This window comes from Aptenodytes patagonicus, chromosome Z (genome assembly GCF_965638725.1).
Source record: "Aptenodytes patagonicus chromosome Z, bAptPat1.pri.cur, whole genome shotgun sequence".
Taxonomy (NCBI): Eukaryota; Metazoa; Chordata; class Aves; order Sphenisciformes; family Spheniscidae; genus Aptenodytes; species Aptenodytes patagonicus.
The window spans coordinates 30,420,202-30,444,121 of record NC_134982.1 but is presented as its reverse complement, the minus strand read 5'-3'; the positions used below and the strand labels follow the sequence as shown (position 1 = coordinate 30,444,121).

Below are 23,920 nucleotides of genomic sequence, written 5' to 3'. Positions count from 1 at the left end.
AAAAGAAAAAAAAAAAGTCCAGGGACTTAGGGCTAAAAAGTCAATGTCCACTAATTGCAGACCCACACAACACATAAGGTAAGGGACAGATTAGTCCTCATCAATCTTAGGTGTATGGATACTGCACATTTCTCAAAGCCTCTGGCACAAAACCTCTCAGCACAAAGCACCACAGCTGGTGCCTCGTCCAATAACCAACATTTTGACTGTTTTTGCCTCCTCAGAAAAGACAGCACCAGCACAATCCACTCCTGCCAGGGCACTACTGCTTCATGTAACTGTACTGGTCACCCTTTGGGCAGAGAAGTTGATAGACCAGGAAGAAAACCCCAGATCCTTGGGGCGAGGCATGGGTACATTGAAAAACTCAGCAGTAATGCTGGCACTTCAGCTCTGCAAAAGCAGCTGCAGTGAAACCCTTTTGTATTGCCTCAGTGTCCCCCACCAACAGCTCAGGGCACCTACAGCCAGGAAGGGCATCCTCTACTTCAGAGCACTGACACATGATGAAGCAGGTTCAAGAGATCGCCAAGCCAAAGCAGACCAGCGATCCATCCTGGGAAGTGTGGTGCTATGAACATCTGCCCAAGAGACCCAGTGAGGTGTCCCCACTGCCCTCCTGGACATCAACCACCAGCAAAGTCAGAGATGCCACTCATGGCATACACAGCTGCAGAGAAGATGGAGAAACAGCCCACGTTTTGCATGTAAAAGACTTCTCTCACGGCCACTTCTTCCTCCTGGGCTCTGTGTGCCCTGCAGCAACACCACAGTGCTTCAGGACGGCACAGACACCTCCCTCTGTGCGAGGAATGGCACAAGGGCACCATCCCTGAGCTCAGAAACAGGCTGGGACACTCCCACTGCCCAACACCCTCCCACCATCACCTTCACCAGAACATTTCCTGGAGACACCTTGTTTCAGGGAAAACGTGGTTATAACCTCTAACACATCAGGGCAGATACCCGGGTCTAGTTTTGGCTCCTGTGTGCAACAAGGAGCCTGTACACTGAGCAAGTATGTGAACAGCAGTTTGGTTTATAAAAAGGCCAGACTCACTTTGACAGATTTGCTTACCCACAATTAAGTTCCAACTGTTCTTGTCGGACTCCTCTGTCTTCAGTCTACTCACATCTCTAAAGAATTAAAGGGACATTCAAAACACACATTCATGACTCATGTTTAATTGTCAGCTGTCCTTCCCCCGTACAGCTCTAATTAGAAATCAGAAACACATTTTTGAGCACAGAAAGACACACAAAATTGGCATTAACTGCCAAGGGAAGCCTGTGGGAACATTTTCAGTCTAACAGGATGCCTTCTTCTAAGTTGTGTTTTAGCCAAACTAGTCATTGGGCTTCATACACGGTTAAGAGCCCAGGGCCTGTGACAGTCTGGAAGTGAGATCTGAGTTCTTGCCATCCATCCTGAATGACAGATGTCTTTTCATTACTAGCAAAGCTCAGAAAGCATTTTCAGTATTCACTATAGCACCTTAAAAGTAATTTCCTCTTTTCCTCATCATGGATGAGTACATCTTTAATGCTGAAGAAGTGACTATCACCATATACATCTTTCTGCTATTTTGCAGAGTTTGCCAGAGAACCTTTGGCAAAGTAAAAATATAAATATAGCCTAAACCAGTATTCAGATTTAACTACAAGTCTCAACACTGCTGTCATGATTGCAGACACAGTTTCCCAAAGTAAAATACATGGGCAGCATTCAGAGTTAGAGAATGAGCTAGACATTAGAATATAATTCACAGTACAACACTGCTAGAAGTAATCTGCATAAAATATATAAACTGCAAAAAAATAATCAGTTCTGCTGGTTGTTCATTCTTGACATGTATTATTACTTCCCTTCAGGTCCCAGTCTTTTGGCAGCTGGGAACAGCCATATAATTTGCATGTTATTTCCCCTCAATATGTAGCATCTATAACAGGAGCAAGAGATAACTGTGGAGTGTCAGAGTTGACAAGCCTAAGTGGTTTCCCCGATTTCTCCATGAGATGCCTAAATGCCCTTTTACAGCACTGCCAATTATTCAACCACTCAAACAGATACTATTAAGATACTTAAAATGAATCGTTTCCCACTAGAAACAAACACATTGTAAATTTGATCATAAATCTGAATCTGTAGTCAAGACAAACTTGTTTCAGTGCTTACATAAGGTTTATAAAAAGATATTGTGACTTTTATATATTTTTATATAGCTCGAAAAAAAACCTTTCAAGTAAATCCCATAAAAAAATTACAGCTGGCATTTCAAGCCATCTGTAAACTACATTTACTGCATCTTTAAGAAGTTAGGTGGAATCAAAGCTTTCTGCAAGTTGTTCATTTCTACTTTGTGTTGCAATTCTACATGAACTTCTCATCATTATGACATGATGACTTAGTTATTAGCTTAACACTCATCATCTTGCCACAACCCACAAAAATTTAGATAAAATTCATACCTGTGCATGTATATACATACACAAGCTTTCAAGCCACTTTGCAAGTTCTGTGTTTCTTCCCTTTCTAAAGCACACACAGGCAAATTCAGATGGATCGGACAGTCCGAGCAGTGACGCCTGAAACCTCTCCTATGGCCCATTAGTCAATTCCATTAGCTAAATGACTAGGAAAAACTTCCTTCTCCATGACCTACCACTACAATAGGTGCTGACACCACAAGAAAATCTGCAACTGTCCTCAATTAACAACTAATGCTTTGGTAACTAAAAGCATGATCAGCTGCCCATTTCTGCCAGCTCTTCACAGTGGCTCTGCATCATTTGCAAAAGAGACTCTTCATTTAGATGTTTTCATTTCACTTTCAGCATCTATTATTTAAACATACAGGGCACTGCAGAAACTGAGACCACAAGCTGTACCAGAGGCTTACAAGCCTGAGAAAAACTGCCAGAGTGGGAAAAGGCAAACAGATACTGAGGGGGAACAACTGAACAGACTCATCTCATACAAAAGTAATTTGTGGTATGATAATTACACCCATTGTACGTAAACCGCCACCTAAAACCAATTCACATTCAGTTTTCAATCTAAGGATCCAGTTTTATTCTCAGTTTCTCCAGTGCAATTTTAAAGTAAAGCCTAATCTCAAAAGAAAGCAGGTGTGTACAAATTTAAGAACTAAGACACTGGGGACTCCCATATAGGCTGGAGTGCTACAGAAGTTGTCACCAAATTACCCACAGTGGTCATCAGTAATTTATTTAATGGCAGTATCATGTTTGCTGCTAGAGAACCATCCACTTCAGTTGATGAATTTCCATCTAGTTAGAGCTTTGGCAATAGAAAGGGAAAAACCTCACTGTGACATCAGACAAACAAAACACAGAGTTGAGCCCAACGTCAAATCCCACCAAGAACATGGTCGGCAAAGTCACAGATTTTGAGGCGCACAAGAGCCTGTATCCACCTACACTTCTGCCCAAGCCACTGTCTGGCAGCTGGAGTTGTACTGCAGCAGCCCCCAGCACTGGTGCGACCCACGTTTCCCCACACCCAGCACTGTGTGGGATGCTCACGCAACAAGCTCCCACACCCGAGCCCCACCACGCCTCGTACGCCAGAGCTGCAACCTCTCTCACTCAAAATGGATGGAGGAAGGACCCAGGCTTCCCTGCCATAGGACACCACCTCACCTTCTGCTGAGGAGGCAGTTTTGGGGTAAGATCCCATTTTACCTAGTCACTAATACGAGGCAGGTGCTCCCAGCCAGAAGAGAGACAAGACTTCAAGGATGTCAGTGGCAGCATGGATTGGGGGCAGCCCCACTGCTGCCAGCCAGCCCCACTGCACCCCGCTGGCACCCAATCCCTTTGGAAAACTGACTCCAGACCTGAAGACCCAAGCAGCACTCACAAGAGCTTGAAACCCCACCTGAATGAAAGCGTCAGGGCTTTCTTTGCACACCTTGGGCACTTACTAAATTAGTTCAGCTTTTCTAAAACTCGCATTAACCCGATCAGCCTCATCTCATTTATCTCATATTTTCCTTTCTTCACAACATGCACCCACACAACCTTTAATCAGATCCAGTCACCCTGCCAGAAGGGGTGAAATAAAAGGGTAAGATACATTCGATATTTTTAATCAGCAAATTGTCATGGTCACCTTTCTTGGCTGGCCAAGATGCAGCGTTGTCAACTAAGCTACCCACAGAACTGCCAGACAGGCTCTGCTGTTAATTAAATGTTTGAGAGCTCTGGTTTAACAAACAGCACACTACGCCTGACCTTAACATCAATACAAGAAAGCTAAACTGAGCTTGGTCTTATGTGAAACCCAGGGCCAAAGAAGTCACAAGAAAGTCACTGTCATTACTGAGGCTTGTAATTATGCCTGAATCAGTTTTTACACATAATTGTGTATCAAGCTCTAGGGCCTTACAATGTTCCTTGTTTCAGAAAGAATAAGACGGTTTTCAAACACTTCAGGATGTCTTTAAGAGCTTTTGGAGATCCATGAAGAGCAGCCAAAATTAAGACATATTCATAAGCTTAGCATCAAAGCCAAAGACCTCCCCCCCAAAAAAAAAAGAAATTCTCTACTGTCTTTTTAAAGTGCCGGCTCACAAGTTAGACTCTATCCACGACAGTCCGTTTAAACAAAGCACCGATGAACACAACTCCCGCTGCGCATGTGACCCATTCCCCACACGCCGGTACCCGGTCTCCCTCCTCTCCCCTGTACTGATGCTCCCCACCCCGTCTGGCCGCATTTCCATCCCCAGACGAGCAAAGAAAGAGGCAGCCAGCGCTCAAGGTCGGGGGGAACTGCCGAAACCTGCGGTGGGCGTACCGTGGCTGCTCCGAGGAGCTCACCGGTCAGACGAGCACCGTGTGAAGGGGAGGGCTAGGATGCACCTTTGCTGCTCCGAAGTATAGACGGGACGCAGCGATGCACAGAACACGGCCGTCCGTGCCCCCCTAGGCAAAATCACGCATTTTTACTCAAACCGGGGAGCGGGTACCGGTGCCAACAACTCTCCGCGACGCGCTCGCATACCGGTCCACCGGGACCGCCGCCTTCCTGCCAGCGGGGCAGCGCCGTGGCAGACCGCCCCGCTCCCCGCGCCGGACGGACCCAGAGGCTCCCCCCGGGGCGGGCTGCTCCGCCCGGCGAGAAGGGCAGCAGCGCCAGCGCCGCCGCCGCCCCCCGAGCGACCCCCGCCCGCCCCATCCCCATCCCCCGCCGCTCACCTCCGGGCTCCGCGCCCCGGCGGATCCCGCCGCGGCCGCCGGCGGGGGGGGTGGGAAGGTGGTGGTGGGGCGCTCGGGAGCCCCGCAAAACTCCAGCCCCCCCGCCAGCCCGTACCGCCGGGAGCCCGCAAACTCCTCTCGCAGCCGCTTTGTACCCGCCGGCGGCCCGCACTGCGGCTGCGCGCTGCCCAAAAGCAACAAGGCACTCTTCCAGCCCACCACCGGCACCCTCGGCCCTCCCGCCCCCCCCCCCAGCAGGGCCGTCCCTCCGCCCAGGGCCATCCCTCCACACCGCCAGCAGTGCAAATCCTCCGCCCGTAGCGCCCCCCCCCCCCCGGTGCAAACCCTCCCGCAGACCCCCGGCAGTGCAACCCTCAGCCCCGCCAACAATGCAGTCCCTCCGCATCTCGATGCATCCCCCGTTGCAACCCTTCTGCCCCGCCGCAGGAGCGGGGGATGGTTTGGGGCCGCTTTGGGGGGCGCACGGCGTGGCGTGGGCGGCCGCGGCAGGGCTCCCCCATGCAGCTCCGCAGATGCGCTGGAGAGCGAGGGCCGGCGGCGGCTGCGGAAAGGAGTTTTCTTTCCTCAACAGCCTGGGTCAGTGGGTCACCGGGATGCGGGAGCTCCCTGCCAGGGAGAGCAGGGCTTCGGTCGGGGCTGCGACTGAAAACACGGCATCCTTGGGAAAACCTGTCTGGGGCTAACCTAGATGAAGTCTTCCCTGAGCTCGGGCTGGAGGGACTGATTCGAAGCCCGCGAAAGGAGTGTTGGCCTCGGCACAGTTTGGGGCAGATCTGGTACCAGGTCAAGGCTGGCACTGCCCGGTGCCAAGGGACTAGGATTCCCCACTGGGGGCTGTCATGTGAAATGCTTTTTTCGGTGTCAGAGCCTCAGCAGAATGTGCCTGCCCGCTGCCAGCTATTCTGCTGCGTGGGGCTGGACGGGGTCCTCAGCCAAGGCTTTCAAAGGAGAGCAAAATGTGCATCAGCTCCCTCTGCATTGCTTTGTGAGTCTCAGCTTAGAAGCACTGTTTTTAAACTTGTGCCTTGATCTTCACTGGCCAGAACAGGCTGTCTCTAAAGCCTTTTCAGCTGTGAGAGGGTACAGTACTCCCTGTTTTGTGAGCCTTGAGTTTTTTGCTGAACAGTTTGAATATTTGGTATGGCTTGATGCATGGTTTCTTTCACTCCTCCCACTTTTATCTCAGGTGCTATCCTCATTGCCCTGGGGCTCCCAGATCCCCAGGAGCAAATGCTTCAGAGGCTTCGTGGTGATGCCAGGAAGGGTTTCACAGCCCGGAGTCGGACAGTCCCTCCCAAACACAGAGAGGTCAGCAAGTGAATCCACAGGCCAGGAGTAAGCGAGGTGCAGGAGACCCAGCAAAGTCAGGAGTGTGACAACACTTGGTCTTCTTTTCCAGACCTGGACGTGGGACCCTGCAAGGTGATTATTCTGGGTTACTTCACAACACAAAAGGACACAACTGTGGCACATCTCTCTCCTTGCTTTTTCAGGTTTTCCCTGTAGTGTGCTGTCAAATGCTGGCACCTCCTGACCCTCCCTTCTCATTTCCTTCTTTCTGTGTCATTCCTCTGCTTTTCTTTTGCCTTTTCCTGGGTAATTCTACTGAAACTCTGCATATTTCCAGATGGTTTTTTTGCAGACATGACACCTGAAGCTCATGAATGGACACCAGCAAAGATTGTCTCAATGAATATTGATTTGAGAATAGAGCAAGGAGGGTATTAAGGAAATTTGAAAATCTCTCTCTCTGTTTTTCCGGTGGACCACACTCAAGTAATGGTAGACAACAAATGGTAGGGTTTTCTTGTTCTATAAAAAGCAAACAGGCTAGGTGATATTTCCATCTAAATAATTTCCAGTATTTCTTCTGAAATCTCTGAAGCCATTAAAACATTTCAGAGATCAAATCACATCAAGTATTTTTGTAAGTAAAGCTGCTATGACGTTGATATAAACCATCCTCAAACCACTAAGCTTTTATTAAAAAAAAAGAAGCTTTTATACATTTAATTTAAGAGCACATATTTTTAGAAATATTTGCAGTCCAAATCTGTGACCAGGCCCTGCAGCTCTTTAAGATACTAATAATTATTAATCCTGACTGTGCTAACTTTCCATCTAGAGGCTATATTTTATGGCTGAGTTACCAACCCTAGAAAAAATGGGGGACTGATGAAAGAAATAGTTGAGACAACAGTGAGCACCACTTACCATTATTTATATTAACAACCGAAAAGAAAGTATACGCAGGCCAGCAAACAACTCCTTAGCATCAGCTTATTCATCCGAGTAGTTGGGTCAGGACCATGTTGTACCAGAAACTGTACAAACACAGAATGAAAGCACTCAAGACTACGGCAATGAACACAGCAAGCAGATAGGGCTCTTTCCACTTCTCCCACTTAATCCTTTCTTTCAGGAGTTGCCAGCTCTTGGCAGTTTAAACAAGTGAAATTAAATAAAGAAGTCAATTGTTGCGTTACCTGTGTAAGAGTGACAGGAAAAGACTTTCAGCGTGGTCATGCAGTAGATGGGGCTTTTTTCTTTGATGGTGCAATTAAAACCACCAGGTCTTGGTTCACCTTTCAGCTCCTCGGGGCTTGTCTGGCACTGCAAAGAGCTTGCAGAGTACACTAACTGGGAGCCTGGGGATCTGCCAAATGGGGCAGAGGGGGGATATAAGGGATCAGAAAGTGAGGAGGGCCAGTAAGCACCTGCCGCTCTGCTCCATCTGCTCTGGCCTCCCGGGCACATGCACATGGGAGAGGTTGGGAGAGGGGACATAGACCTTCCATAGACTCTCTGTAAAGCACCAAAGAGAGAAACTGGCTTCAGTCTAAACTAAGGCAGGCAAAGCCTCAAGGAGAGAGGGGGATGAGGATGTCAGTGTGTTCCTATCCCTCCACAGGTGGGAGCGGTGAGGAGCGGGGTGCTGCTCCCCAGATGGGCATGCCCTGGCTGGGGCACTGCCACTGGCCGTGTCACCCTCGGAGATGCCTGTGCATCCCCACTGTCCACCCAGGGCTGTGGGAGTGAGAGAGTTTGCCTTGCTTAGACCAAGCACCAGCGAGAAGCACAGAGCAGGGAATAGGTGCTTTTGCAGGGCTTTTCCAGCTCCCTGGGGTATTTTTCATTGTGGGACCTGCTCTGGCAGGTAGGAAGGCTGGACACACCATTAACATTTAGCAAAAAAAAAAAAAAACACCCCCCAAAAAAACCCAAACTCACCTATTTCTTTCAAAAAGCCAGATGCCCCATGTCTGTGAGTAGGTAATCGTAAGTGGCATGTCCAAAAGTAAGTAAAGGTTATACTTGAAGAGAGAGAACACACTGTGTTTTTCCATGATCTGGATCTGGTCCAGATGAATGTTGTGTATGCTTTGGCAGAGTTTTCTGCGAGATTTTAGGTTGCACACAATACAGATAAAGCCTATGCACACATAGCGCATATGTTAAAAACAAAAAGGACTTAAGAGAAATCATCCTGCCCAATGTCATTTTCGGTGCATTGAGCAGGGCTCAGGCAGAATGAGTTCCTGTGGACTCTCAGGCCCCATCCCTCTGGGTTTTAACACTCACTGTGCCTGAAACCTGTTTTGTGTTGAACATCCCACACAGCCTACTTGGAAGCCATGGGGCTGCTAGAGCATGAGGGTCACATCAGCAGCCTTGGAGGCTGGAAGTGCACCTGAGTGCAGGTAGTCTGGGGGCTGAACTTAGAGGCAGGCTGCACCAACCCTACTCCCAGCTGTGGCCCATACCCTGTTTGGAAGTGTGGAAAGGAGGGCGATCAGACAGCCATGTATTTGGCAGCAATTCTTTGCTTAGCTGCAGCCATACAGGAGCACAAGAGGCCACGCGTATCTTAGATGAGTTGCCTTAGGTCTCCCTCTAACTGGGATGGGCATCTATGGCTCCACAGCAAGCAGCTCCTCAGCAGGACAGTGGGTGGAAAAGGCTGAGGCTAACTCACTTTTTGCACAATGCCCCTCTTTCCCCCCTTCCCCCAGCATCCCCAAAATCTGAGATGCTGCTAGTCCCACAAGCCTCACAGCTCCAGAGAAGACCCTGAAGCCACAGCAAACTTCACCTGATTTGTTGGGGTAGTGGAAACAGGCCTGCCCTGTAAACAAAACAATCCTATTAAAACTTTATAAACAGAATAATTCTGGTTTTGCCAAAACAAAAGTTGAAATGTTCTTTCCATAGGAAATGGCAATGCTGTCCTGTGCCTTATTTTGTCCATTCTAGAAATATCACTTACCTGAAAAAAACCTGTAATTTTACTGAAAAGAAGCTTTGGCTTGTAGGAAGCGGTGTTCTCAGCACCTGCCTAAGCCTGAGCAGAGCACAACCACCCCCCCACCCCACCCCCCAGTTCCTCCCTGCCTTTGTGGGGTCTCACACAGAGAGGGGCTGAGAGGGGGCAGGGCTGCACTGCTGGGAATATCTCCCTTCAGGGGCCTGGGGTGCACTTCTCTGTGTGAAGGACACTTTGAAGTGCTGATCACTGCCAAGCAGCTGCCTTTGCCAAAGCTGAGTAGCAACCTAAGGGATTAAGTAAAACCCAATTTTAAAAGCACTGGACCTTTGCTGCTCTGAATGTTCTGCAAACCATTGTGAAAAGCAGGGGTAACACATTGCACTGGTGTGAATGACCCCACACAGTGGGCATGGCAGCTGAGAGATTAATCCTCTTCGCTGGCAAGCCTGTAAAAGCCCATCTTTTTCTCTCTGCGCATCTACTGTTCTGACTTGCTTTTAGGGAAGCAGCAGTTTCAGTAGGTGTACACACTGTCACTCTTTTCTCAGCGTAGCACACCACTAGCAAATCACACCGCATGGCTTGTGTCTGAGCACCATCTGCAAAGGAGGGATGTTACACAAACACAAAAGAAGGCAGCATTTTTCCTGCCCTGGTTCAGGGCTCACATCAGTGGCAGCCTGGAAATAGTACAACATGCTTTCCTGTCAGTCCAAAGTGAAATGAAATGACGCAGCCTGATTTTCCATCATCTGAGTTTTCAGTGCTGGAGGGTACATGTTGCTGTTTGCCACACATTGTCTTGGATCTCACCATTAGGCCTACGGATATTTGAGGCACAACAGTGTTCTTGATTTGTGCATGAATGCACAGGAATGCAACTCCAGAAATCATTTACTAGATGAAATGTAGCACTTGCCTTTCCCCTTATCTTTAAAGGAGCAGTGTCAAAATACTATACTGCCCAAGGTTTGACCAGCTCTAATAAGATAGAGGAAAAGTTGCCATAACTTTGACGTCTAGATTTTATCTACCTTTTATCACTGAAATATTTTAAAGAATGCTTGATTCTCCAGAGCTCCCAGACCTTTATTTTACCTCTGAGCTGGGTGAAGAGGCCACTGCAGTTTAAGTTGAATCAACAGCATCGTGCAGTTGTATTACCAAGCTCAGTGTCTGCAAAAAGCTTTACTTGGACTTGACATCTGTCATGAGTTGTCTGAGAGATTAATGCAATAATTTCCTTAACGGGTATGTGCATACAGCAACTGGGGTCTAGAACTACATTGGGGAATCATGCTAAAACCTAAAATTATCACCAAAGGTCTATTTGGACACCTGTGCTGGGGGAGATGAGCAAGTCCACATGCCAGCTCATGAGAGGGAGAGTTGGCTTGGAGTTCACAGGATACCTGTCTCACATGCCAGGGCAGGCAGAAAACATTTCACAGCACTCTGACAGCAAATTTGAGACCCATAGTAAAAGACAAAAGCAACAACTATAGGAAGAAAGCAGGAGATAAAAAGCTTTGGCAATTTCTTGCTGGAGCAAGGAATTTGTTAAATGAACTCCTGAAGTCAGACTCAGTTGGAGTGATCCTAAATTTGTGCATGTTCACCCCAGGGAATGGCAGAATCAAGAAATTAATGACCCCAGTATTTGTTTCCCTGATATGTGGCTCCTTGGAGGAGTTCCTCCCTCATCGCCGATTTTGGCTCCACAGTGGGAGATAGATAGGACCTGAGGGACACTTCGAAGGACCCCTGCATTTTACACACGAGACATTTGGAGTTTTCTTTCTGTCTTTGTACACTGCAAATTCTCAAATTAAAATGTGCTCTGTGCCGTAATTGGGCTAGCAAGGACCGCTCTTATGCACAGACAGATTTATTTACTTTGTATAAATGATGATTTGATTTATGTGATGGTGATTTGATTTCATTGAATTCATTAGTCAACTGTCCGCTTAGAATGGGGTTTCTCAACCTTCATCCTAGTTTCAAATTCACAAGGGGATTTTAACTTGCAAGCATGGTACCTTTTTTAAAAAAATGCGATTAGGATATGGAGGGCCTTGACTGTAAAAGTGCAACCGAAACTTGATGTGCTTGGGCATTTTGTTGAGAAGGGTGGTCAAGCTATCTTCTGTTTTTCTCACCTGCTGACTGACTTAACAAGTAAGGGCCCATCTGATGGTTGTTTAGTGACAACTCTGAGCACTAAAGGTCTCACCTTGACCAGTGATCAAGCTGAAGAAGAGAACAGGTTCTTTGTTCCTGTTTCAGACATCAGTGTGAAGCTGCTTTGGCAGAGACTGGGGAAAGTTTTGGCTGTTCTTGAAATGCATGCCTTGCTGATTAATCTGTGATTTATACTGCTGGAGGGTGGGCGTAGATCCTCTCTCATAACTGACAGAGATTCTTCATCCTGAAACATCTGATACTGGCTGCTGCACGGATAGGAAACTGGATGAACTGAACGGCATGCCAGGTCTAATAACGCTATATTTATGATTCAACAAACTCATGACTACCAGTGGAAGTCTTCAGTCTTCAAATGTACCTCCTGACAACACAACCTGGCACAGACAGTAAGAACGGTTTCCTCCATAAACTAAGCTGACCTATTGCTTTATTTTTGCTAGCCAGAGGCTTCATCCGGGATCTGGCAGTTGTTGTATAGACACAGGTACCCTCCCACTGTTTCAGGCCATCCTGGAACATATGAAGAATCCTTCTTTTTAATGCATGATGTGCAATTCTCTCTGGATGCAGTGAGTGCACTTTGGTATTTTACTGATGCAGAGCGCTGCTGAGGATTCAAAAAAAATGCGTTAATCCCCAAAGCATTTCTTGGGTTTGGGTAGTTTTCCGCCCTCCTTCCAGCAGTGGCATTGAGCAGCCCCCTCGGTGGCATATGCTGGCATGTCCCAGCTCTTCTGCGCAGTCCCCGCAGTGCTCTCCTGCAGCCATGCCTGCAGAGCTGTGAGCCACATCGACACCTTAGCGGCCGCTCCCTCCTACACTGGACTGTCCTACTCAATCCACATGCAGGTTCACAGAGGTCAGGTACAGGGATCTTGGGCAGGGGGTGAGCTACAGCAGCATCGTGGAGAGCAGACCTGGGAACTGTTTGAAAGCAAACTGCTGAAGTTAAACAGAGGATTAAAAAAGCTCCAGTTTTGCAACCACAAATACTGTGTGTTAAATGCTTTTCCTTACCAGACTGGGGGAACTATCAGTAGTGAAGGAAGCCCTAGCTGGCCTTTCTAGGAAGATTGCCTCCGCCAGTGAAACACTCTGAGTGCTGGGACGGCAGCTGGTGCCGCAGGGTCAGTGCCCTGGTGATGGTGCCTGGCTTGTGAGCAGGATTCCAGTAACTGCAAAGGCACTGGTGGGTGCATTTGGGTGCATCCTCCATCGGTTAGTAATAGAGAAGATTAGCAGTGAACCAAAACTGGCAGAAATAACAGGACATTCTGCCTTTGCCCTCTGTTTCCTCAAACTATGCCTGTCTATCACTGTATTTCCAAGCTGAATAATTTCCATCCACAGCATCCCTTTTGTGCATAGGCCATGGAACCAGTGGTGACTCTTGGCACCCGTTACTGCAGGAGGTGTGCGGGGCCGTGCCGCTGCTCCCAGCTGGCCTGGATCCTGCACTGGAAGTAACAATCCTGCCACTTAGTCTGCTTCCTTCAAAGGAGTGATGGGAAAGCACAGTGTGTCTTTTGTTTGTTGCTTTTGCAGTTCCCCAGTTGTTGATGGAAACTAGCAAAATCCAGACAGTCAGCATTAAAAAACAAAAAAACCCACCCCCAAAATCCACAAAATCCCCCCAAAACCTAAGAAAATTTTTATTAGAAAAATGAGTTTTCTCTATTTTATTATTATTTTCTAATCTTTTGTGATTACTTTTTGCCTGACAGCTTCCATTTAAGCACAGCAGCCCTTGGTTTGGCGCTGAGTGCCCAGAAGTGCTCACTTTCTACAGTCTAGAAAGTGAGATGCATTCAGCACTTTAACCTGCCCTTAATTCTATTTCCATGGTACTACTCCCTTTGTTCTCCGCAGTGTGTTGGGATTTTAATCTTTTGCTCTCTGATTGCTTACTTTTTTCTTTATGGATGGATTTCTTTCACTCAGCTGCAGCCTTTGTCCTAGGCTGCAGCAGGCCTTGGGGGCAACTGGGTTTCTCTACAACCTGAGCTGAGCAATCCTTTCTACACAGTCACAGAGGACTGGTTTTATTCTCTTTAACCTGCCACAGATTGCAAGAGTTTTGTTCTTCCTAATTTAATCAATGATTGAAGTCTGTTATATAAGTCAACCTCTCTGAAATCTTTTAGACCCTGTTGATTTAATATTATTCTCCCAATGTCAAAAGCTGGCAGCATAAAGTTACAGCGAAAATGGCATCCTTCTAGGCTGCCAAGAAATCTCCAACCTCTGAGGCAAGCACTATCAGCTTATTTTTTGTAAGGCTGTTCTTGCTGGCAGCCCCTCCCCTCCCCTCCTCCTCCCCCTCCCCCCACTAGCAAAAATCCCACCCCAAGGGTTTAGGGCTTTTATACCTTTACTCAAGAAGGAGCACACTCCTTTGGGAACACTTCCAACCTTTCTTTGATACCTGAGAAGGGATTGTTCATTTCTCTTGAAGATGAGCTGCAAACAAAGGAAAGGATATGGTTTTGTGCCTACTTCCTTTCTTCACTGTTTATTAAGTCCAGAAACACTTGTTTGCTTGAGGTTTTAAGATAGCTTTCTGGCACTTTCAAGTTCTAGATGTATCAGCAATGCTAAGCTTCCTTTTTCTGTTTTTCACGGAGCTCTCCTTGGGGAACAGAAATTTGTACAGACATTCACATTTGGGAAAATTGGAAATGTGTGGTAGGAAATCTTCCCTTCCAGTTGTTTTACAGGTGTTTGTTAAATAGTGCAACATACAGTCCTCCTGCCATCCAGCTGAAATACCTTGTCCCTTTGGTTATTAGAGTTTACAACTTATAATAAGTCACAACTTCGTTGTAATTTGGATTTCACCAGTCCTAGTAGGTGTCTAATACACATTTAGAAATGTTCCATGAATAGAGGCAGATAGGGAAAAACTTTATTCCTGTAAAAATAAATAATTCTAAAAGAAGTATTAGATCCACAGATAGACAGAAATATAAAGTCAATTCTATAGCATAGGAAAAAGTGTGTAATGATTTAGAGCATTTACATTTGCATTTAGGTATCTTTTCATTCTGTACACGTGGCATTTAAACAAGTACGTACCAATTTTTTCTCTCACAACTGTTTCCATTGAGAAGGTATATAGCTTATAAATAGTGCATCTGTGTAGTAATCAGGCCTAAATGCATGTTTAGCTCTGGACACCACAGCATATGCTGTGTAAATTCATTACGGGGAAATTAAAAAAAAAAAAAAGTAGAATTCAACTTTGCATTTTTTTCCCCTAAAGGGAAAGTTTTGTTTTGAAGGGTGCAAAGCAGCAGCTTGCCTAGAACAGGCAAGCAGAACAAAATGTTACAACGTTCAAGACTTTCTAAACTAATCCTAGAAAAACTACTATTGAGGGTCTTTAGGTTTTTAGTTCGTTTGTTTTGATCAGCTAAACATTTTGTTTGATGTTTTCAGGATTTTTTACTGAGCAATATTGAGTGACCACATTGTTTGCAGAAAACTTCATCAGGTTAGTTTTTTAATTCTTGAACACTTGGAAAACTCAGTTTTTGAATAAAAATGCTTAATTTGAACCAATCCCTCACTGAGAACATTGGAGTCACGGAAACGTATTCAATTCACTATGTCAAGCACTCAATGAATGCTAGATTTTACTGTTACCTTCCCAAATGCTAATTGACCGCTACTGTGCGTGTGCAGTGCCTTTACTCATGTAATCAAAAAGGACTTTTTCCACAGGGGCCCCTTCTCCTTTCAGTACACTGATTAGACCTGAGCATTACCCAACCTGAGATGACTTATCAAGACTTGTTGACTATTTTTTAATCACTCCGTTTAACTGGTTTAAAAGATGGTTAAAACATAGTCAGCTGAGCTACTCCCCAAATTACCCCACTCCCAAATTCAGCACTAATGGCAACACCCTATGAACACTCCTTGTATGTGTTCCTGTCTACCAGAAGGCAGCAGCGCTGTAGTGCAGTAAAACACAGTAAAACACTGTTATCATGTGCTTCATTTTCATAACAAGCATTCTCTGGGAGATTATAACACCCTAAAGAGACCTAGCTGGCTCTGTGTCAGGCTGTCTGCTAAGCTTTAATTCCCCTTTCTGAAATATTTGAGATGGTGATACTTCAAATAGACAAAAAGGAAAAACAAAAAAAAGGAATTAAAATGTTTGCTTTCATTTTTCCAAGTCTTCACATCAGTGGGAAACCTAATGAGGAGGCGTTCAGCTTCCAGAAGGAGGTCGTGTAACCCAGACCCACCAGTTATAAGCGACACCACTGCATTTCTCTTTACCCGAATTAAGTGTGGCTAAGCTCCTCACAGTCATGACTGTTCAGTCCATCACTTGCTGAAGCCTTGAACGTGTGATTTTTTTCATGCAGTACGAAAGGTGTGCTCCCTTTACGGCTGCTATTCTGCAAACCAGGAAATCTAGCGTTAAGGCTGCCCATGTAGGATCAGTAGTGCTGACCAAAAGCACCCACCTTGACTGTTCCAATGTATTCAAAACATGCTGACAGGTTAATTTTTACTTTTGGGCATGTTGGTCTTCTCACAGCCGGCATGGACTCCTTATATATGCGTGTCGTCTGCATGCTGACAGACGTGTGAGTGTGTGCTCACACCTGATTTGGATCAGCTGTGCTCTGCTGGGCAATGGGGCTGTGGACAGACTCACAGCCTGCCGCTCTGTGGTGCAGCAGGACGGGGCACGGCTGGGATGGTGAACAGAGAGATGCTTGTGCTGCGCTAAGGGATTCCAGCCCCAAAACCAGCACCATGCTCCTTAAAGCTGGTGCTCACTGGCGGTAAATGCAAGGAGTAAGTGAGCTATGGTGAACTCCCAGCCAAGACACGTGTGGGAGTCTCTGGACCAGGATGGGTGTGGTTCTGTGCCTCACTTGCTGGTTTGCCTGTGACAGCCTCAGTAGTTTAGCCCTGGACCTAACTAGTGTGGACACATGCAAGTCTCCCTAGTCTTGAATCTCCAAGATGGTGTGTCATTCAAGAATCAGGCATGTTTCTGCTCTGCACCTACGCACCGGAGGAAGGAAGGAGGGCACTACTGTCACTGAGCTTCCCACTGCCATTTTTCACAGAGAGTGAATGGAAAAAGAAGTTAGGAAGCAAGTTGTTGCCAATTACCCCTGCAATAGACACAATTTATCCTAAAGACAGACCAACACCTCCCCTGCCCAAATCTTTGTATTTTCTGCTGAATGATGCTTCTACAAGGAAAGGTTGTTCCTACTGAAATTTTCTTTCCAGCTGGATTCTGTTGAGGTGTAAGGTGCAACACAAAGGCACTTCTGAACATCCTGTGAAACAGTCACTTTATTGCAAAATGAATATCATAAAGTACAAAATTTCACATAGTTCAACTCTTGAAAGAAATGTACAAACCCTGTGTCATTTGTAGAAGGCACAACATGAGCTAGAGAGGGCAAGACTGGACAACTGGTTGAGGGGTGCTCAGCTTGTAAAATGTGAGTGAAGAGTCCTTCAGTATTCCTATTATCCCGAGTATTGTTTCAGTTCAAGAACCACACAACAGGAAACACTTCATTACTTTTACCTAGTATATTGTACACCTGTAGGGTTCTTTTGTTCACCTGAGGTTTCTGTTATTTAGGCTGTAAAGGATAAGCATCTTGTAAACAATGAGGTTGGATTATGGGGTTGATAGATAACAGTATTCTGACCTTCCTCCCCAACAGGCTGTTAATAGATAAGGGGCTAGGTTCTGATAGGCAGAGCTCTCATAGCTTCAAAGCTTTGGGAAATTAATCATCTTTTCAATGTAGAACAGTTTCAAAGCAACTTGAATACAGAGAAGCCACTCCATGGAGGCGTCTTTGGCTTTGAGCTTTTTATACCATTTGGTTATGTACTTTGGATAAGTTCACTTCAAAATCAGAGAGTACTTATTCCTGATTATTGCATTTAACAATACTATGAATGAGAAGGGAAATGCTTTCTTACACTCCAAGTGCTGTGTAAGTACAAGCTTTATTTCACCTATTTCCACATCTCATCTTTGATCATCCCTGTGAATCTTCTACATAGCACATTCAAAATCTGACTCACTCAGATGTCAACGAAGTGATGGGAAAATTCCTATTATCAAATGGCAAGGCTGAAGATGACCTTAAAAAGTCAAAATGTTTCCACTAAAAGCAGCAGCCTCTATCTCCCTTATACTTTCAGAGCAAAGAGGCTTTGCATTTAGAAACACATGGCATCAGCTCTGAGAAAGTTCACTGTAACTTTCTAAAATGAAGTACAAAGGAAAAACTTAATTCCACCGTTTCATTTAATTTTAACATTAAATTCTGTGTTTGGGCAAATGGGATTGGTTACTTTAATCAGCATTAAACTCTAATTTCCAAAACCCTGAAAAGGTGGAGGGAAGGAAGTAGTATCGAGGGACACTTTCATGGATCTTTGTTTCAAAATACAAACATTACATGGTAAGCATGGTCAAAATACAAATTGTGGTTCTGCCATTGCCTTACTAAGTGAGTTCCAAAGTCCTAATGTCTCTCTCTCTTTCTCTCAACATCCTCATCTGCAAAACTGTAATAATATTTCCTTATTTCAGAGAAGTGTTGTAAAGATCATTTAGTAAAACATTTGCTCAGGGTTCAGAAAATACTAAGCATTAGGTATTATAAATTATGAGTTAATTTCTCTTAAGCTGCAGCAAAGCCTGAGTGATCTGCTTTGTAGGAAATCCTCACTGTGTGCTTCTGTAGTTCATTTTGGATAAGATTATCTACATGAGAGCATTGTATAGTTAAAGAATCACTCATAGTTTAGCGTCTTCTTGTTAAACTATTACTTGTTAGCTCTGCTAAACTTGACATGGTTTATTAAGAAATCCAACTGCATGTCAAGTCCCTAAGTATAGTCCCTATACTTAGAAAAAAATTTAGAAGATCTATAAGAATTATTTATTGCTACTTCTTGCTTTCCAAGCTTTGGTTGAGAAAACTTGTGCAGAAATCTCCCTGCAGTTAAGGACCGTGATAGATACTGGTGACAGAAACTGACTGAGGAAATTATTCTTTCCTACAGCTCCAGCTCAGCAAACACTGAGCAGGGGACCATGTCCCTCCTCATTAAGACAGCATTTAAGCATGTGATTAACTTGCAGAATGTGCTCCATTGCCAAAAGCACATGGATAAATGCTTTCTTGGAAAAGGACCATAAACAGACATAATTTGTCAGCATCCCTTAGACAAGCTATTTGGATTCACATAACACCTCAACCAAACCACACAGAGTTCTGTGTCTGTTAGCTAGTGGTGACTGACCTCATGCCACTGACCACTCTAATGGTCCACCCCTCTGCATTATGTGATTATTTTACAATACATGCAAAAGTATCTAAAAAGCACCCCCTTCCTTCTCAAGCCCTCAAGATACGTGGTTGATTAGGAGTCATTCCCCGGTTTTCATTCCGTGATCTTGTGTAAATGCTTTTCTACGTGCTGTCCAGAAAGCGCACATGCTGTCTTGTGAGACATTTCTGATTTCATAGATGTTGAATACCCCATCACTTCTGGCTTGCAGCATGAAGCTCTTCCTTGGCCAAAGCAGCTAGTCCTTAGGTGCTTTGTGAAGAAGTCTGGGCATCGTATTTCCTAAAACTGTGGTTACGAAAAGATTCCCTGCAATGAAACGGATCCATAAATAAAGTTGGCAAATGGAAAAGAATCCAGGGAATACCTGCCTTGTGAAAAGGAGCAGCTGACAAATCATCAGCTGGAACATATTATGTGTTGGCAGGTCAGAGGCATATTCCTTCTTCTGCTCCCACCCCACACTGGGGCTTTGTAAAGAAGTGTACATTCATAAGTAAAGAACATAAGTTAAGACTCTTCTGTCTCAGTCATGGGACTAAACTGGATTATGTTATCTGGGAGTGAAAGGATCACTCTTACTTCATGCTAACACCACATGGTGCCATGTGTTCAAAACAAACACATACCTGTTCTATCTTCCTCCTGGCTTCAAATGTTGAAGACATGGCAAGATGTTTCCAATATCTTTTCATTAGGGCAAGGGGGAAGTCTTCTCTAACGATGCATTAAAATGACATAAATCCCCTACCCCAGGAATGAGCAGCTTGAGAAACACAGTTAACACTACATTCAGCTCCAGTGGAAGTCTGCAGACTTCTTTAATCAAGTATGAAGTTGGCAGTGTATATTACGGTCTGTTTTTAGCTGCCAGTAAAACTGCCTTTCTTCCTTGCAAAAATGGCATCTTTTTGTAGAGCTACAACAGATAACCCTGCCCTAACGGTACCTTGTGCTATGGACTTTCACTACAGGTTTGTACAGCTCTGGGATCTTCCTCTCAATCATGGGCCTAAGGTTCTCCTTCAGCTTCCCGTAGTTCTTTCTAAGCTCTAGCTGATATTCCCGCTGGTCAGCAGTAATAAGGCGCTTGTTTTTCTCCACTGCTTCACCACACCTAGGCAAAAGGAAAGAAAAAAAGGCATGACGTGTAATCTACTTCTGTTAAACTCATTAACTTTGTGTTAGGTAATCTTAATAGCCAAGAGTTCAGCTCCTCTGGGCTAGGCACTGCTCTGGTAACTTGTCAAGTCCAAAATGATAATGAACTAATAAGAAACCTCTGTCTTTTCCAAGTACACAAATTGAGGTGATATTTTTAAGACATTAGAAATGCACAAGGGAGCTAATAAAAACCAAATTTAATGACTGCAGAATACTGAGCTACCTGCCTACCTACTGTAAACAGATGCAGTGACAATAGCAGAGAGTAGAGGCTGTATCTTCTGCATAAGGCTCATTTTTATTTAACTCAAATTTATCCTTCAGCAATTATGCTTTGTTTGGACTAAGGAGATGAATATCTTGCTATGTGATTATGCTTGTTAAGATTTACAAGCATATCGAAAGCAAAGACCATATGTGTCTACCACTACCAATGTGTCTGCTTGACAGATAGGGTCAAGTGTTTTCTTATGAACAGCTTCCTACATAAAAATGTCATTTTATTAAAAAAAAAATCAAGCCAATAGTCTGAAATTCTTGATTTCTGTAAAATGTCAAAAGATAAAACAAATGCAAGATCTTAATTTCTACATAATTAGTTTGAAGTATTAAAATTTGCTCCCATTTGGGATGCAAAGCCTACCAAAGCATTGACCATGAAGCAGAGATAAGAAGTCTGGACCAAGTGTCTAAAGTGTGAGATGGCAGGATTCATGATGCTAACTTGCATAATTAATTACACAGTCATATTATCATTGAATTATTGCGATTATTTGCTTTATTGATGCAATTCAGCATTTCAATTTTGTTTTACTGACCTCATTATAAACTCTTTGAAGCACAACCTCAGCTTGTTGTGATGTCGATAAAGTTTGGGGTCTGCTGGAATTTCAGCCAGGAACACTTGTGCTACCTCTAGTGGTCCCTTATAGGAATAACACAGAAAAATGTCAAAAACAGCTGCTTAGACTGAAAACAGACCACATGTTTGGTTAAGCTGTTTGTTATTTCATGAGCGGAATTATAGAAGAAAAGAAAACTATGCATAGTCACCATAACAGGATGTTTTTTTTCTCCTTTTTCGCCCCAATTTTTCCTTTGGCAACCTGAGTTTTTACCCATCATATCTTATCTTCTCCTGTTTTTATTTCTCCCCCAGTCCCACAAAAAAGGGAACAGAAAAATTCTGCTCAGCAGAGAAGAGCTGGGATAGCTCTACTGCCAAACCTGGTTATGTGGGAGAAACACAGCTCCAATGTGTGGCATTACAAGACCCCAAGGGAGTTAAACAAGCCCAGCACAGGAAAGGACCACTCTTTCCAAAGCTTACAACGTGTTAGTTCAGACTAGAGGCTTTGGTTGATGAAGAACCTGGAAAAACTGACAGTATTGAGGCTTTCAGCAAAGAAACCAAGCTCTGTGGAACTGTGGGTAATGCCAAGTTTTTCTCTCAGTTATGTCTTCATTCTTTCATTTTATTTTTTTTTAATTGCCTTTTTTTGTTAGCAGGCACATTTATGTTGTAATTATTGCATCTCAACTTTCTTTTGGGACACTCAGGTCTTGACTTCATGTATTTCCTGTGAAACCGTGAGTTTGTGGTGGTCCCACAGCAGAATCGTTGTTGTTATTCCCATTCCCCAAGGATACACCTGGAGTGAACAAAATGGCTGAGATGGCTAGTGTGCTAGATATGGAAAATCCTTAGATGCATTCACAAAGCTTCTGTGAGTTTCTGCACCTACAACCAAGACAGCACTTCCATGAGCACTTTCACCAAAAGCATACCTAATGAACAGTATACAATGACTAAATATCAAGGGATGAAGTTTAAATGCACATTGTGACTAAATGTGTCTGACTAGATGTACTACTTCCAGTGCAAGAGATGACAGCGAAAAAGAAAGCACAATGAGAAAAGTATGCAGAAACTCTTCATCTGGCTTATTTGGATCCCCTACCTGATTTACAGTGGCTCCAACTGAGCCCTGCAAAACCATCTGGAGCATTTTGGCATCTGGTGGTTCTTGGTTGGTGGCTGCACTTAGTTCCTGTGTTTTTTTCCGCATATCTTCAATAGCAACTTCAATTGGGGTTAAAATAAACTAATGGATATGGAAGAAAAGATGCTTCATTACCTGAATCATGCATGCAGTTGACCTGTTCTAAATCTGACAATACCTCTATCGTTCTCCCATGCCAAAAGCAGTAGTTGTGAAACCCAGGAAGACTGTTCAATCTAAATGTCATCTTCGTAGATGCTGCATCTGATCCAAAGCTCTTTGACATCTTATAATTTACAAAAATAGGATGTGGAACTGACTCCCTGTTTGCATAAATTCATTATTATTTGAAGTTACTGACTTCATGTCTGAAATGGTTTTGCACTTTCTACCTTTACAAAGCTTCCCTGTCTCTAAACCAGCTCTGAGCCCAATTTAGTTCTTTGTACTTTATCAGCTACTAGTACAGCCATAAATAGAGCTCCACACATCCTCCTACACAGCATTACAACTGGGAGGTCAGAAGAAGAATATACACTCACTATCCTCTCTTCTCCACAGTAAATACCCATCTTGCATTTGTCTACCCATTCTATGCCATTCCTATTTATGAGAGTAACATGTCTGAGAAATTCAGCTTTCTTTTTTTCTGCCAAGCACAGAATTTGAAAATCTTCCCACCCAGAGACTCCTTCAGCCCCTGAGAAATTAGATCTGTCCTCAAAACCCAATTACCTCTTCTTTTTGGATGACATTGATTCTAGTTTTGATGTAGGGGAAAGCATGCATTGTGGTTAGGATGGTGTTCCTCTTGTATTGCTCGCTAAGCTCTCCTCTGGGGCGCCCATCCATGGTGAAAGGCGTAGTGTACATGAACCGACAGAGGTTGAAGTTCTTCTCAAAATAGGTTATTCTGTCTTTCATCTCATACTCATCAAAATATGGCTCCACAAAAGTAATTTGTATGTATGCCTGAGAAAAGAGGGAAGAACCATTACAGTACTTTACAACCCAAGAAGTGTAAAAGGAATGGCATATGTGAAATATCCCATAATTTACATCGGCTAAGCATGGTCTGGAAGAGCATAGAGCTGCAAATCCTTCAGGGCTCCTTCTCTTCTTCAGAGCTGACAAAACTTGCCTCTGGGGAGGGCACAGCTTAATCCTGGGGATCAGAGCCAGAGCAGGGACCAGAGATCAGAACTTCTAATTTCCACACTCTGTGACAAGCTACCAAACTAAGCCTTTCACAGAGGCTTTAAGGACATCCCTGGGCAGAGAGATACAGCCAGGTTGGGGGTTTTTTTGGTGCCTTATTTGAGCATAAAAGTTTCAAGGGGATCCCCCTCTCTTCCTTTCTTTTCTGTGACAAAGCAACTCAACACTTTCAGTAGTACTTTCCCTACCTTATTGGGATCCAGCTTTCTTTTGTCTACAGGAGCGGAGTCCTTAATCACTTCCACAGCATCCTCCCCAAAACACTGGCCATAAAATCCCTGGAAAGGAAACAGAATTATCCCAGAGTGTTTTTAGTCCTTAATACAATGCTAATGATCTGTATGTCTCTAGGAGAAAGGAGTAACCATGACAATTTTGGGGCTCTGTACAGTCAGTATACTGCTTCATGAACCACAGCTGGCCAGGGTAAGTCATCTTCTGACAAAGATCAGTGTGA

At 44.5% G+C, this 23,920-nt stretch overlaps 2 protein-coding genes across 2 annotated transcripts in view; both read right to left on the bottom strand.

The window, feature by feature from the left end:
• Nucleotides 1-5,366, bottom strand: part of KANK1 (KN motif and ankyrin repeat domains 1) — a 131,359-nt gene extending 125,993 nt beyond the window's left edge. The window contains exon 1 of the mRNA XM_076363348.1: nt 5,224-5,366. The gene's annotated coding sequence lies outside the window, so the exon portion shown is untranslated. The remainder of the gene's footprint in view (nt 1-5,223) is intronic.
• Nucleotides 5,367-17,035: 11,669 nt separating this feature from the next.
• Nucleotides 17,036-23,920, bottom strand: part of DOCK8 (dedicator of cytokinesis 8) — a 96,906-nt gene continuing 90,021 nt past the window's right edge. The window contains exons 43-48 of the mRNA XM_076362219.1: nt 23,652-23,741; nt 22,981-23,217; nt 22,204-22,347; nt 21,061-21,167; nt 20,028-20,195; nt 17,036-19,387 (exon numbers count right to left, since the gene is read on the bottom strand). Of these exons, the coding sequence (XP_076218334.1) occupies nt 19,324-19,387; nt 20,028-20,195; nt 21,061-21,167; nt 22,204-22,347; nt 22,981-23,217; nt 23,652-23,741 (810 nt within the window). The 3' untranslated portion in view covers nt 17,036-19,323. The remainder of the gene's footprint in view (nt 19,388-20,027; nt 20,196-21,060; nt 21,168-22,203; nt 22,348-22,980; nt 23,218-23,651; nt 23,742-23,920) is intronic.